The 13,724-nt window shown below is 48.2% G+C and overlaps 1 protein-coding gene across 1 annotated transcript; it reads right to left on the bottom strand.

Annotated features, from left to right (window-relative positions):
• Positions 1 to 1,146: 1,146 nt before the first annotated feature.
• Positions 1,147 to 1,768, bottom strand: SYCN (syncollin). The gene has a single exon (XM_063935718.1). The coding sequence runs from the start codon at positions 1,666 to 1,668 to the stop codon at positions 1,273 to 1,275; it is 396 nt and encodes a 131-aa protein (XP_063791788.1). The 5' UTR covers positions 1,669 to 1,768; the 3' UTR covers positions 1,147 to 1,272.
• Between the last annotated feature and the right edge of the window lie 11,956 nt (positions 1,769 to 13,724).

A 13,724-nucleotide genomic window follows, 5' to 3' on the forward strand; every position in this document is an offset into this window, starting at 1 on the left:
ATGTATCTTACTGTACATAGTTCTGTGAGATAGACACTCCGAGTGGTTTTATGTGCGTCCAGCCTCTTGGTCTTGTCTTTTGAAAGCTGTGTCGGAATGCATTCAGGATACCGATGGACGGGATCCCATCGCTGGAAATACCAACGCTGGAATCCCGTCCTCAGCAGGAACACCTGTGTCGAAATACAGACATGATTCAGGTTCCCGGCATCTAAATACCAAAGCCCGGAATCCCGATCCTTCTTTCAGTGGGGTTTAGGGATGGGAAGGTTAGGGTTAGGTACCAGGGAGGGAGGGTTAGGTTTAGGCCCTTAGAATGGGAGGTTAGGGTTAGGCAGCTAGCGGGGAGGGTTAGGTTTAGGCAGCGGGGAAGGGAGGGTTAGGCACCAAGCGGGGAGGGTTAGGCACCACCTGAGAGGTTTAGGGTAGGGAAAAGGTGAGGGTTAGGGGGCTTAATGGGGGGGCTGTCGGGATTCTGATGGACGTGATGCCGCTGTCGGTGTACTGACAGGCTGCATCCCATCCATCGGCAAATCATACTGAACCTGTTGTGTCATATCATAAACATCCTGTTTTACACTTAGACAATTGTTACTAATATAGAATTTGACGTCCGATAAGAACCGCTTGGCCCATCTAGTCTCCCCTTGTACACGCATACACTTACACATTAGGGTTAATTTTTGTCGGGATCCAATTAACCTACCAGTACATTTTTGGAGTGTGGGAGAAAACCGGAGTACCCAGAAACCCACGCAAGCATGGGGAGAATATACAAACTCCACACAGGGCCGTCGTGTGAATCGGGTTTATTTCAAAACACCTGTTACAGGAGGTTGCTAGCCAGCATGCCATCCCCTGGCTTCAGACATATAACTCGTAGCTTTACCCTTTGTGTTAATGAAAAATAATGAACACAAGTTCTGTAACTGTGAAACTTAGTACTATAATTTGTCCCCCAAAAAGTAAAAATAAAAAAAAGGGAAGTTATTTTGCTTGCTGACAGAATATCAGAATGCCACATGGTAATATAATAAATTATTATCACACTGCGTCCAATGTCATACTCATGTTATACACACTCACCCGCACATAAACACCCCATTTCTACTCTGGCACTCTTAAAGTGAGTACAGCACAACTGGTTTCACAAGCTTTAATTGCAGTATAGGAAGATAGCTCCTACAGAAGGTGGCAGGTCGGCAGGTCGGCACATCTCTGCAGATGATCTGGCCCCAGGAGATTCTACAGGATAGTCAGTCTCTCTCTCTCTTAGTTACATTTGCAGTAATAGGAAGAGATGGAGTTATCCCAGTCTCCAAAGAGTCCCTTCTTGACTTCTGCCAGCCGTGGCTGGACCCCACTGCTGAACTTCTTGGTGGCACCATCCTTAGGTATTTTTGACCATACAGTGAGCTCACATCGGGTGCCCACCACCAATGAGGAAATGCGGTTGAACCATTTTAATGGGACATAGGGCACATCATCCCCTGCGTTGATATCCAGGTAATCTCCGCCACAGCATTTGTCATAATATACGCTGCTATCTACATAAGCACGGGCACACAGCTTGTTACCCAGGTCATCTTTGAGTTCAGCAGGCTGGGGGCAGAGCCCCATGGACAGGGCGGCCAGCAGGGGCAGGATACAGAGACTCAGGGGTTTCATGGCTGAATGCTAGGAGGGAGTATGTGGAGGGGATTATATATGTCGCTATGGAACTGGAGAAGGTGGGTGTTGGCACAGAGTGGGCGCACCTGCTGCGGGTCACCCACAGAGTCCTGCAGCTGTAGTGAAGGTTATTACAGGAATCATGCCACCTGATGGATGTTTGGGAACAACGTGGCTTGGTGTTTGGCAGAAGTTGAAATAAAAGTTTAGAATTCAGTGCCAACATTTCTGCAGAGCATTGCCAGCCACCGAACATGGAATAATGCTCTGCATGTCTAGCACCTCGATATGCATCCAGATTTTTGTCATGCAGAGCTAGTGTACTAAAATTTAGAGAAAGAGGAGGGAGCAGGGGCGTAACAGGACTTATTGGGGCTCTTTAGCATAATGTGGGGCAGGCACTCCCCTCCTGAGCCCTGTGGGTGGCTTCTCCTTTTGTAGCAGTGCGCTGATGCAGGCATTGAGTAGTAATGACTCATTGTGGTGCAGCATAATAAGTGGGTGCAGGGGGAGGGCTGGAACCCAAAGGTGGCCTGGCACTGGGGCAGGTGCACCCCCTGCAACTACTATAGCTACACCTAGGGGGAAGGAGGACACTTTGGCAGAGTCCATTTCTATATGCACTCTAATCAGCGTAATAAACACACATAAAAATAATCCATAATAAAACAACCACAATGTCCTGTCACTTATTATGTAGCCAGTAGGTTATTAAATGGGAAGGATGTGTACCAAAAAGGAAGGAGGCTGGACATATGTGACATTTGCAGTTTAGCGTAGGGCATCGCCTAAGATTACGCTCTCTGCGCACCGAGGCTAACCCTGTGTTGTGTTGCCCTAATTGCGAACCCCCATGGCCATGCCACCTTTAAAAAAAAAAAAAAAAAAAACCCTACCATGCAGCAGGTACCTCAAACTGGCATGGGACCTGCCTAGGGACAGATCAGTCAGGTGCCCCTCAAAACCGCTGCTGCCCCTGTCAAGGTGAGCCAGCCCTAGGCTTGGCATGCATGCACCTAGGCATAACAAATGCCCCAGGAATTTGCCTACTTTGCCTATGCCTAGGGCTGGCTCTGTAATATGAATACTTTACTAATTACAATTATTAATGATGCATTTTATGATTTATCATGGTAACGACTGAGAACCCTGTATTGTATATTGGGGGTCATTCCGAGTTGTTCGCTCGCAAGCGGATTTTAGCAGATTTGCTCATGCTAAGCCACCGCCTACTGGGAGTGAATCTTAGCATCTTAAAATTGCGAACGATGTATTCGCAATATTGCGATTACACACCTCGTAGCAGTTTCTGAGTAGCTCCAGACTTACTCGGCATCTGCGATCATTTCACTGCTTGTCGTTCCTGGTTTGACGTCACAAACACACCCAGCGTTCGGCCAGACACTCCCCCGTTTCTCCGGCCACTCCTGCGTTTTTTCCGGAAACGGTAGCGTTTTTTCCCACACGCCCATAAAACAGCCTGTTTCCGCCCAGTAACACCCATTTCCTGTCAATCACATTATGATCGCCAGAACGATGAAAAAGCCGTGAGTAAAAATCCTAACTGCATAGCAAATTTACTTGGCGCAGTCGCAGTGCGGACATTGCGCATGCGCATTAAGCGGAAAATCGCTGCGATGCGAAGATTTTTACCGAGCGAACAACTCGGAATGACCCCCATTGGTCACTAGCAGGCTCTGTGTCTTATGTAGCGGGTCACTCCTTTGTCACAAGTGTTGTATTTATTTATAGCTCTTTGACATACAGTAACAAATTGTCATGTATTTCATTGGCTATTAACCAACACTCACATTAGACAAATCAGGGATACAGGGGATTTTGTTGAGTCCATTCTAGACTTTATTTTAATGCTCCTGGAAACAAAAATCACACTACGTTTTTATTAGATAGATTTTAGATTATGGGGGTTATTAAGAGTTGTTACATCTGCCCCACCTGCAGTGCCGCATGGTTTTATCCAACTGCTAACTTTTCTCCTGCAGGGTCCACAGGTTATCAACAGGATAACATTGGGAGATGAGGTAGCGACAGCGGATTGGCACCAAACGATCAAAGCTTTCGGCCTCCCTGAATGCAACGGTCCCGTCCCTATATCTCTGCCTCCTGGCTCATTTTTTGTTTGGCGCGGCAGGAGCCAGACCATGGTCAATGGGCTGCTGGTTTTTAGCAGCCTTAAGCTTTTTTTATTTTATTTTTATAGTCTTACTATATTTTTTGAGCAATCTTTCTAAAAAGTGCCTTACACAGTGCTTTGCTAAAGTATTCACCCCCCCTTGGCTTTTTAACTATTTTGTTACATTACAACATGTAATTTAATTTTTTTTTTAATCTGACTTTTATGTGATGGATATGCACAAAATAGTTGGTGAAGTGAAATGAGAAAAATTTATATAAAAAAATATTTTTATAAATAAAAATTTGAAAATTGGCATGTGCATATGTATTCACTCCCTTTGCTATGAAGCCCCTCAAAAGTTGTGGTGCAACCAATTACCTTCAGAAGTCACATAATTATGAAATGAAGTCCACCTGTGTGCAATCTAAGTGTCACATGATCTGTCAGTATAAACACACCTTTTCTGATAGGCCCCAGAGGCTGCAACACCACTAAGCAAGAGCATACTTGCCTACTCTCCCGGAATGGCCGGGAGGCTCCCGAAAATCGGGTGACCCTCCCGGCCCCCCGGAAGAGCAGGCAAGTCTCCCGATTCACGGGGGTCCCCCCTGCCCGTCCACCCACTTAGTGTGTAAAGTGGGCGGTCCGGGCAGTCGATGGCGCGATTCTTGCTGAATCGCGTCATCATAGCCACGCCCCCTGCAGTATAATGCCGGTGATCGCGGCATTACATAGTGGGGGCGTGGCTTAAAGGAGGCGTCACCATGACCCCAACCTTGCTCCGCCCCCACCCGCCCTTGCTCCGCCCCTGCCCCGCCTCCGGCCCACCCCCTCCTCTTTGTCACAGCCTCCCCTGCCCGCCCTGTGAGCCGACCTGGTGCTCTCTCCCGCAGAGAGCAGCCAGAATGTCGGTAACTATGAGCAAGAGGCGTCACACCATGGGCCTAATTCAGACCTGATCACTAGGCTGCGTTTTCATACAGTGTGCAATCAGGTCTAAACTGCACATGCATATGAACCGCAATGCGCAGGCGTGTCGCACGGGTAGAAAGCGTATCGCCGTTCAGTGATGGATTTGTGCGAAGAATCCATTTGCATGGGCGAATGCAAGGAGATTGACAGGAAGAAGCCATTTGTGGGTGTCAACTGACCGTTTTCTGGTAGTGGTTGGAAAAATGCCGGTGTGTCCAGGCGTTTGCAGGGAGGGTTCCTGACGTCAGTTCCGGTCCCGGACAGGCTGATGTGATCGCAGCGGCTGAGTAAGTCCTGGGCTACTCAGAGACTGCACAAAATCTGTTTGTACAGCTCTGCTACACATGCGATCGCACACTTGCAAAGCTAAAATACACTCCCCTATGGGCGGCGACTATGCAAACGCAGGACTGCAAAAAAAAAACTTAACGAGCGAACAGATCTGAGTTAGGCCCCGTGAATGCTAAGCAGCTCTCCAAACAACTCAGGAACAAAGTTGTTGAGAAGTACAAGTCAGGGTTGGGTTATAAAAAAAATATCCAAATCTTTGATGATCCCCCGGAGCACCATCAAATCCATCATCTACAAATGGAAAAAACATGGTACCACAACAAACCTGCCAAGAAAGGACTGGCCACCAAAACTCACAGACCAGGCAAGGAGGGCATTAATCAGAGAGGCAGCACAGAGACCAAAGGTAACCCTGAAGGAGCTGCAGAGTTACACAGCAGAGACTGGTGTATCTGCACATGTGACTACAATAAGCCGTACACTCCATAGAGCTGGGCTTTAAGGAAGAGTGGCCAGAAAAAAAGCCATTACTTAGTGTTAAAAATAAGAAGGCACATATTGAGTTTGCCAAAAGGCATGTGGCCAACTCCCCAAATGTATGGAGGAAGGCGCTCTGGTTAGATGAGACTAAAAGTGAACTTTTCGGCCACCAAGGAAAACGCTATGTCTGGCACAAACCCAACATATACCATCACCCCAAAAAGACCATCCCCACAGTGAAACATGGTGGTGGCAGCATCATGCTGTGGGGATGTTTTTCAGCAGCAGGGACTGGAAAACTGTTTTGAGTCGAGGGAAAGATGGATGGTGCAAAATACAGGGATATTCTTGAGCAAAACCAGTAGCGGATCTTGCCACGGGCAAGCAGGACTTTTGCCCGGGGCGCCGCCTTCCGGAGGGCGCTGGCGCCTTCCGGAGGGCGCCGCACCAGGACAAGATCCACTGCTGCTGTGCCCCCCGCTGCCGCTGGCCGCTGTGAAGGGAAACTAGAGTTTCCCTTCGTGGAGAGGTCCTTTACTGTGCGGTGCGCGATGACGTCATCGCGCACCGCACAGCAAAGGTCCTCTCCACGAAGGGAACTAGACGCTACGTGTCTAGTTTCCCTTCGTGGAGAGGATCTTTGCTGTGCGGTGCGCGATGACGTCATCGCGCACCGCACATTAAAGGACCTCTTGACGAAGGGCTTCACAGCGGCCAGCGGCAGCGGGGGGCACATTTCAGAGCGCTACAGTAGTCTGTACAGGGGGCGTAAATGACCACGCCCCCTGTACGAAGCCACGCCCCCCATTGCCACCCGGGGCACGCAAAGCCCTAGAACCGACCCTGAGCAAAACCTGTTTCAGTCTGCCTGTGATTTGAGATTGGGATGGAGGTATACCTTCCAGCAGGACAATGACCCGAAGCATACTGCTAAAGTAACGCTTGAGTGGTTTAAGGGGAAACATTTAAATGTGTTGGAATGGCCTAGTCAAAGCCCAGATCTCAATCCAATTGAGAATCTGTGGTCAGACTTGAAGATTTCTGTTCTCAAGCGGAAACCATCCAACATGAAGGAGCTGCAGCAGTTTTGCCTTGAGGAATGGGCAAAAATCCCAGTGGCAAGATGTGGCAAGCTCATAGAGACTTATCCAAAGTGACTTGCAGCTGTAATTACCGCAAAAGGTGGCTCTACAAAGTACTGATTTTAGGGGGGTGAATAGTTATGCACGCTGGAAGTTTTCTGATATTTTGTCCTATTTGTTGTTTGCTTCACAATAAAAAAAACAAACATCGACTTCTGGGGGCGGGGCCAGCTAGCATGGCCGCTTTTTAATATAGCTCCTCCAGACTACACAAGGAATCCATCACAATCCTCCCTTTTTGCAGGACCCGCTAACAAAAAACTTATGCCCTATTGTTGCTGGAACTCTCCTGATATCGGGGATATCTGCATTGTGGAGGAGGACCGAGTATTGCCCTGGAGTCAGTCCATCGGATGAGATGGCTAGCGTGACTGCCGACCGCCTGTAACCCCTGCTGTGAGCTCCCGACACGAGACGAGTGCTGCCACTGCTGAACTGAGGGTTAAAGGTGCCTGATTCCACGGCCGCTTTTGTCGGTGTGGAGCCGCGGGGACATTATACTACACTGGAGTACGGGTCTGCACTGCCGCGGGCTCACTTCTGCCTGTGACCCCCGTTGTGTCCTGCCGGCGCTGGACGAGCGCTGCCTGCCCGCTGGTATCTGCAAGGAGCCGCGGAGACCCGCGGCTGCTCCGGTGCGTGAGGCTACAGCGGGAGAAGACACCCCGCGCCTTGCCGTGTAGGGCGGCCGGGAGCTTGTTGAGACGGAGCCGCGTCTCCGTGAGTGACTCACCGCCTGTTAGTGTCCTGTGGCGATCTGTGCACTTCACTAAAAGATTGGGGGAAGTATGCTCCACGGACCACCTACGGGGGACGCCGTACCACTCACTTGTTTGACTGGCATATAAACAGCGGCTGGAAAACAGGCCTACTCCTTCGGGGTCCAGAGTCCTAGCGCTGTGCAGCCGCACACCGCATATCGTTTGTCACAACGGATCTGTTCCTGCCTGGATCATCTATTCTGCTGTCGGTGAGGTGACAAACCCGGAGCCTTTTCCAACTCGTGGTAGTCTCCTAACGCTACATCAACGCGGCTCCCGTGTGCTTCCATGAGATGGCGTGCTCTCCCTCTCCCAGGTACTAACGTTGTGTGTCTGCCTTCCCTTCTCCTTTACTAACAGGCTCTGACATTTATTCTCTCCTTGTGCTTCAATCCATTCCCTCCTAGTGTGTCTCCCTTCCCACACTGCTTCTCATCCCTCCCCATTCCATTTTCCTCCTCTCTACGCTGATCCTACTTCTCTTCTTGTTTGCACCTAATCAGTTACACCCCAGCTACATTTGGGGGTACTCGTATTCACACTTAAATCACTGATTAGACGGGTGAGATATCGGTATGGACTTGGCTGCTTGATTTGTCCCTGAACTTTCTCTACTGTGTTTAAAGGAGGCTGCAGGGTAGCCATCCTTGGGCTGCTCATGAACTGTTCACAAAGGGACTTCGGTATTATCAATTACCCACCCAAGCACGTCTCTTGCATGGACAGGCCCTCCGGCATCTTGGAGAGGGATCCGGTCTGAAGATCGACAGTGTCTAGGTCGACAATGTTTAGGTCGACCACTATAGGTTGACAGTCACTAGGTCGACATGGATGGAAGGTCGACAGGGTTTCTAGGTCGACATGTGCTAGGTCGACAGGTCTAAAGGTCGACATGAGTTTTTCACAATTTTTTGGGGGGGAGGATTTTTTCATACTTAACGATCCACGTGGACTACGATTGGAACGGTAAAGTGTGCCGAGCGAAGCGGTAGCGGAGCGAAGGCACCATGCCCGAAGCATGGCGAGCGAAGCGAGCCATGCGAGGGGACGCGGTGCACTAATTTGGGATCCCGGTCACTTTACGAAGAAAACGACACAAAAAATATATAAAAATCCTCATGTCGACCTTTAGACCTGTCGACCTAGCACATGTCGAGCTAGAAACCCTGTCGACCTTCCATCCATGTCGACCTAGTGACTGTCGACCTATAGTGGTCGACCTAAACATTGTCGACCTAGATACTGTCGATAAAACGAACCACGCCCCTTGGAGAAAACGCTGGTGCTATTCTAAATCGGACACTTTTTTTTATTTTTATTTATTTTCCCCTGCAAAACTTATTCGTATTACAGTGACTTTATTATTTGCTTTTCTAAACGTATATTCCCTCCCTTCGGGAGTCTAGGGATTTCCTTATATGTAACTGCACTGCCACCTTGTGGTTAGATTGAAAATTGATTTTTGTTTTTTGTTTTATCAGCACCTCATTTAGGTATTAACTCTAACGAATCGATTGCTAATGTCATCGTTAATGTGTTTATAGCGTACTGTGTTTCAGTGAGATACATTTGATGGTGTGTTAAGTTATATACGACCCTTGCTGTTCTCTGAAGAGCTGGGGTTTGCCCCCCTTCCACTTCACTTTTTCAACAAGGTACCGCTCATTGACAACTTGATATTTTATGTGAGATGTAAGTGTTAAGATAATCTAGAAAGCAGTAAGCGATTTCTCTTCTATTATGCTATTCTGAGAGATACTGCTCACTGTTAATTTATTTCTTTATGTGAAATGTAGATATTAGAGTGAAACAACAAGGTCTATTCTGCACATTTTAATAAGACTATAACTCATTCCTTAGGGCTCTTCCACCTAACTGTGAGTGTGGGCCTGCCCTACGACTTTTTTTGTTTGTTTGGGTCCATAGTGTTATGGACAAATTTCTAGAAAAACATCAAAACTCAGTAGACATGCCTAAGTCTAATGCGAAATCAACCTATAAACGCCAAACCGCCCAAAAAGGAAATGCATCTCATCTGCCAACTCCTCTCTCTCCAGTATCCGGAGGGGAGGACTCTACTTCTCAGTCATATCCTCGTAATATTACCTTCCCATCACCGGCTGAGAATGCTAAGGAGGTTATTAACATGCTAATGCCTCTTATAGATAAGAAATTTGAGGACTTACATGCTAGACTGGACACTTCTTTGGCTAAGATAGAAGCAAACACAGCTAGACTTGACACTCTGGAACAGAGGACCAGTGACACAGAGGACTCGATGCATGCTTCGCAACAGGAACTTGCCACTAAGTCTCAAACTATCCACGTTATGATGGAGAAACTTGATGATTTAGAAAATAGAAATAGAGATGTAATTTACGCTTTATAGGCATTCCTGAGTCGGTATCGGATACACAGCTGCAGGCTTACATCAGCACTCTTGTTCCGGTGGCACTGGTTTTTCCAGATACGGACCCTCCGGTGCCGGTGCAAAGAGCACATAGATTGGGTGCACAACGCAGGGACAGGGGTGCACAACCCAGACCGACTATTGCCAAATTCCTCGACTATAGGGACAAAGAGCGACTGTTGCAGGCATATCGTGCTACCTCTGAACTTAGGGTGGAGGGCAAAAAAATCTTAGTGTTCCAAGACTTTTCAGTCATGGTGGTTTATTTACTAATATTCGTGTTTTGACCGTTTTGAAGGGTGTTTGAACTCGAATGGTATCGGGTGCATTTTACTGCAACTTTTTGAATCCTGATACGGTCATTCACTAAGCTGCCGAGTTTTGCACAATAGTTTTTCCCGATGTCGATGTGATTCGTAATATCAGGCAGTGTTTTACGGGAGTGATGAGTAAAACGCTGCCTGAAAAAACACAAGGAAACCCGGCCGGATCTGTGAGATCCGTGCAGGGCTTCATTGTGTACCTTAAAAAGTTCATTAAAGTCTTTAACATTCTGGAAAAAATTGCGTGAGGTCCCCCCTCCTAAGCACAACCAGCCTCGGGCTCTTTGAGCCGGTCCTGGTTGAAAAAATATGGGGTAAAAAATGACAGGGGTTCCCCCATATTTAATCAACCAGCACCGGGCTCTGCGCCTGGTCCTGGTTCCAAAAATACGGGGAACAAAAAGCGTAGGGCTCCCCCGTATTTTTGATACCAGCACCGGGCTCCACTAGCCAGGTACATAATGCCACAGCCGGGGGACACTTTTATCCTGGTCCCTGCGGCCCTGGCATTACATACCCAACTAGTCACCCCTGGCCGGGGTACCCTGGAGGAGTGGGGACCCCTTCAATCAAGGGGTTCCCCCCCTCCAGCCACCCAAGGGCCAGGGGTGAAGCCCGAGGCTGTCCCCCCATCCAAGGGCGGCGGATGGGGGGCTGATAGCCTTTTTGTTAAAATGTGAATATTGTTTTTAGTAGCAGTACTACAAGTCCCAGCAAGCCTTCCCCACAAGCTGGTACTTGGAGAACCACAAGTACCAGCATGCGGAGGAAAACCGGGCCCGCTGGTACCTGTAGTACTACTACTAAAAAAATACCCCAATAAAAACAGGAGACACACACCTTGAAAGTATAAGTTTATTCCATACATGCACACCTCCAAACATACATACTTACCTATGTTCACACGAGGGTCGGTCCTCTTCTCCATGTAGAATCCATGGGGTACCCGTGGGAACAATTATACTCACATAATCCAGTGTAGATCGGTCCTCTTCTGTTTTTTTGTAATCCACGTACTTTGCAAAATAAAAAACCGGACACCCGACCACGCACTGAAAGGGGCCCCATGTTTTCACATGGGACCCCTTTCCCCGACTGCCAGGAACCCCCCCTGACTTCTGTCTAAGAGGGTTCCTTCAGCCAATCAGGGAGCGCCACGTCGTGGCACCTTCCTAATTGGCTGTGTGCTCCTGTAGTGTCTGTCAGGTAGCACACGGCAGTGATACAATGTAGCGCCTATGCGCTCCATTGTAACCAATGGTGGGAACTTTGTGGTCAGCGGTTGACCGAAAGTAACCTCACCGCTGACCGCAAAGTTCCCACCATTGGTTACAATGGAGCGCATAGGCGCTACATTGTATCACTGCCGTGTGCTACCTGACAGACACTACAGGAGCACACAGCCAATCAGGAGGGTGCCACGACGTGGCGCTCCCTGATTGGCTGAATGAACCCTCTTAGACAGAAGTCAGGGGGGGTTCCTGGCAGTCGGGGGAAAGGGGTCCCATGTGAAAACATGGGGCCCCTTTCAGTGCGTGGTCGGGTGTCCGTTTTTTTATTTTGCAAAGTACGTGGATTACAAAAAAAACAGAAGAGGACCGATCTACACTGGATTATGTGAGTATAATTGTTCCCACAGGTACCCCATGGATTCTACATGGAGAAGAGGACCGACCCTCGTGTGAACATAGGTAAGTATGTATGTTTGGAGGTGTGCATGTATGGAATAAACTTATACTTCAAGGTGTGTGTCTCCCGTTTTTATTGGGGTATTTTTTTAGTAGTAGTACTACAGGTACCAGCGGGCCCGGTTTTCCACCGCATGCTGGTACTTGTGGTTCTCCAAGTACCAGCTTGCGGGGTAGGCTTGCTGGGACTTGTAGTACTGCTACTAAAAACAATATTCACATTTTAACAAAAAGGCTATCAGCCCCCCATCCGCCGCCCTTGGATGGGGGGGACAGCCTCGGGATTCACCACTGGCCCTTGGGTGGCTGGAGGGGGGGGGGACCCCTTGATTGAAGGGGTCCCCACTCCTCCAAGGTACCCCAGCCAGGGATGACTAGTTGGGGTTTTAATGGCACGGAGGCAGGGACCGATATCAAAGTGTCCCCCGGCTGTGGCATTATCTCCCCAGCTAGTGGAGCCCGGTGCTGGTTTCAAAAATACGGGGGACCCCTACGCTTTTTGCCCCCCGTGTTTTTGGAACCAGGACCAGGCGCAGAGCCCGGTGCTGGTTGATTAAATATGGGGGAACCCCTGTCATTTTTCCCCCCATATTTTTTCAACCAGGACCGGCTCAAAGAGCCAGAGGCTGGTTATGCTTAGGAGGGGGGACCCCACGCAATTTTTTTTCAGATTTTAAACTAAACAGACCCTTTCCCATAGATAACCATGCACATATCTCATTGATCCGTGCATGGTTATCCAAACTCGACTGGAAAAAGCAGGTCTATTTTTTTGCTGCTTTTTTTAACGAATCGAAAAAAAAAAGACCCGCACTTGAGCACTCAGAAACTAACACCCAAATACGAATGAATAGTGAATTCCCGTATTCTATGAAATAACAGCCGCGTTTGACCGATGGTCTATTCATTCGTATTTCGGAACGTTGTCATTCAAACCATTACGAATAGACCAGACACTGCCGAGATTGGTGCTTAGTGAATTCCCGGATTGGGACTTAGAAAAAAAAAACACAAATCGGCCAAACTCGGATTTTTAGTAAATACTGGCCATGGTCTCTCAAAAACGCAAGGTCTTCTCGGAGGTTTGTAAGTTCTTGGTAAACAAAAAGATTAAATTCGCACTGCTATACACAGCCAAACTGAGGGTTGTTGAGAATGGCCGTACTCAGTTATTCACTGACCCTCAACAAGCGAAATCACACTTCTTAAGGGACGGCCCTCCTTCACCGGCTCGTTCTGACGTTAGTGCTGATAACTGAGTACATGGGTTTTCCCTAACATATGGGAATGTTACTAATTGAAGGGGGTCTGGGTGTACTAAGGCCTACTACTCGGGGAGAGTTACCCTTATCACTGCCACTAGTTCTGATCTACCAGGTCCTCCAAAGGGTTCCCTGAGAGGTTTCCGAATGAATCCTCAGACCCCTGTTCTTGAATCTTATTATACAACTAAGTCATGATATGTGACCTTGAATGTTTCTGTTTTCTAATTCGTTTTTATTCTTTTACTCTAATTTGATATTTTCTTGTCACTTTCAAAATACGTTGATACGGTTTTTATTACTTGTATTAAGGTTATTGACAGACCGGAGCATCCCCTCCGATGGAGTTGGGGGTCCTCAGTGGTTTAGTCTGGGTCTGTTAGTTGGCCCAATTTCAGATGTTTATACAAAAAAAGCTGATGTATTGCTTCAATTTCACTGCCGAATTGTACTGACCTGCCTTTTTTCTGTATTAGGGACTCGAAGATATGAGGTGGAGGGGGGAGGCTGGGACCCATGCCCCCTGACACTCCAGACCTACCCAATACCCCTCCTAGATGTGGGGAAGTTTTTTCTTGTGACTACGA

The sequence above is a fragment of the Pseudophryne corroboree genome, chromosome 8, assembly GCF_028390025.1.
Source record: "Pseudophryne corroboree isolate aPseCor3 chromosome 8, aPseCor3.hap2, whole genome shotgun sequence".
Classification (NCBI taxonomy): Eukaryota; Metazoa; Chordata; class Amphibia; order Anura; family Myobatrachidae; genus Pseudophryne; species Pseudophryne corroboree.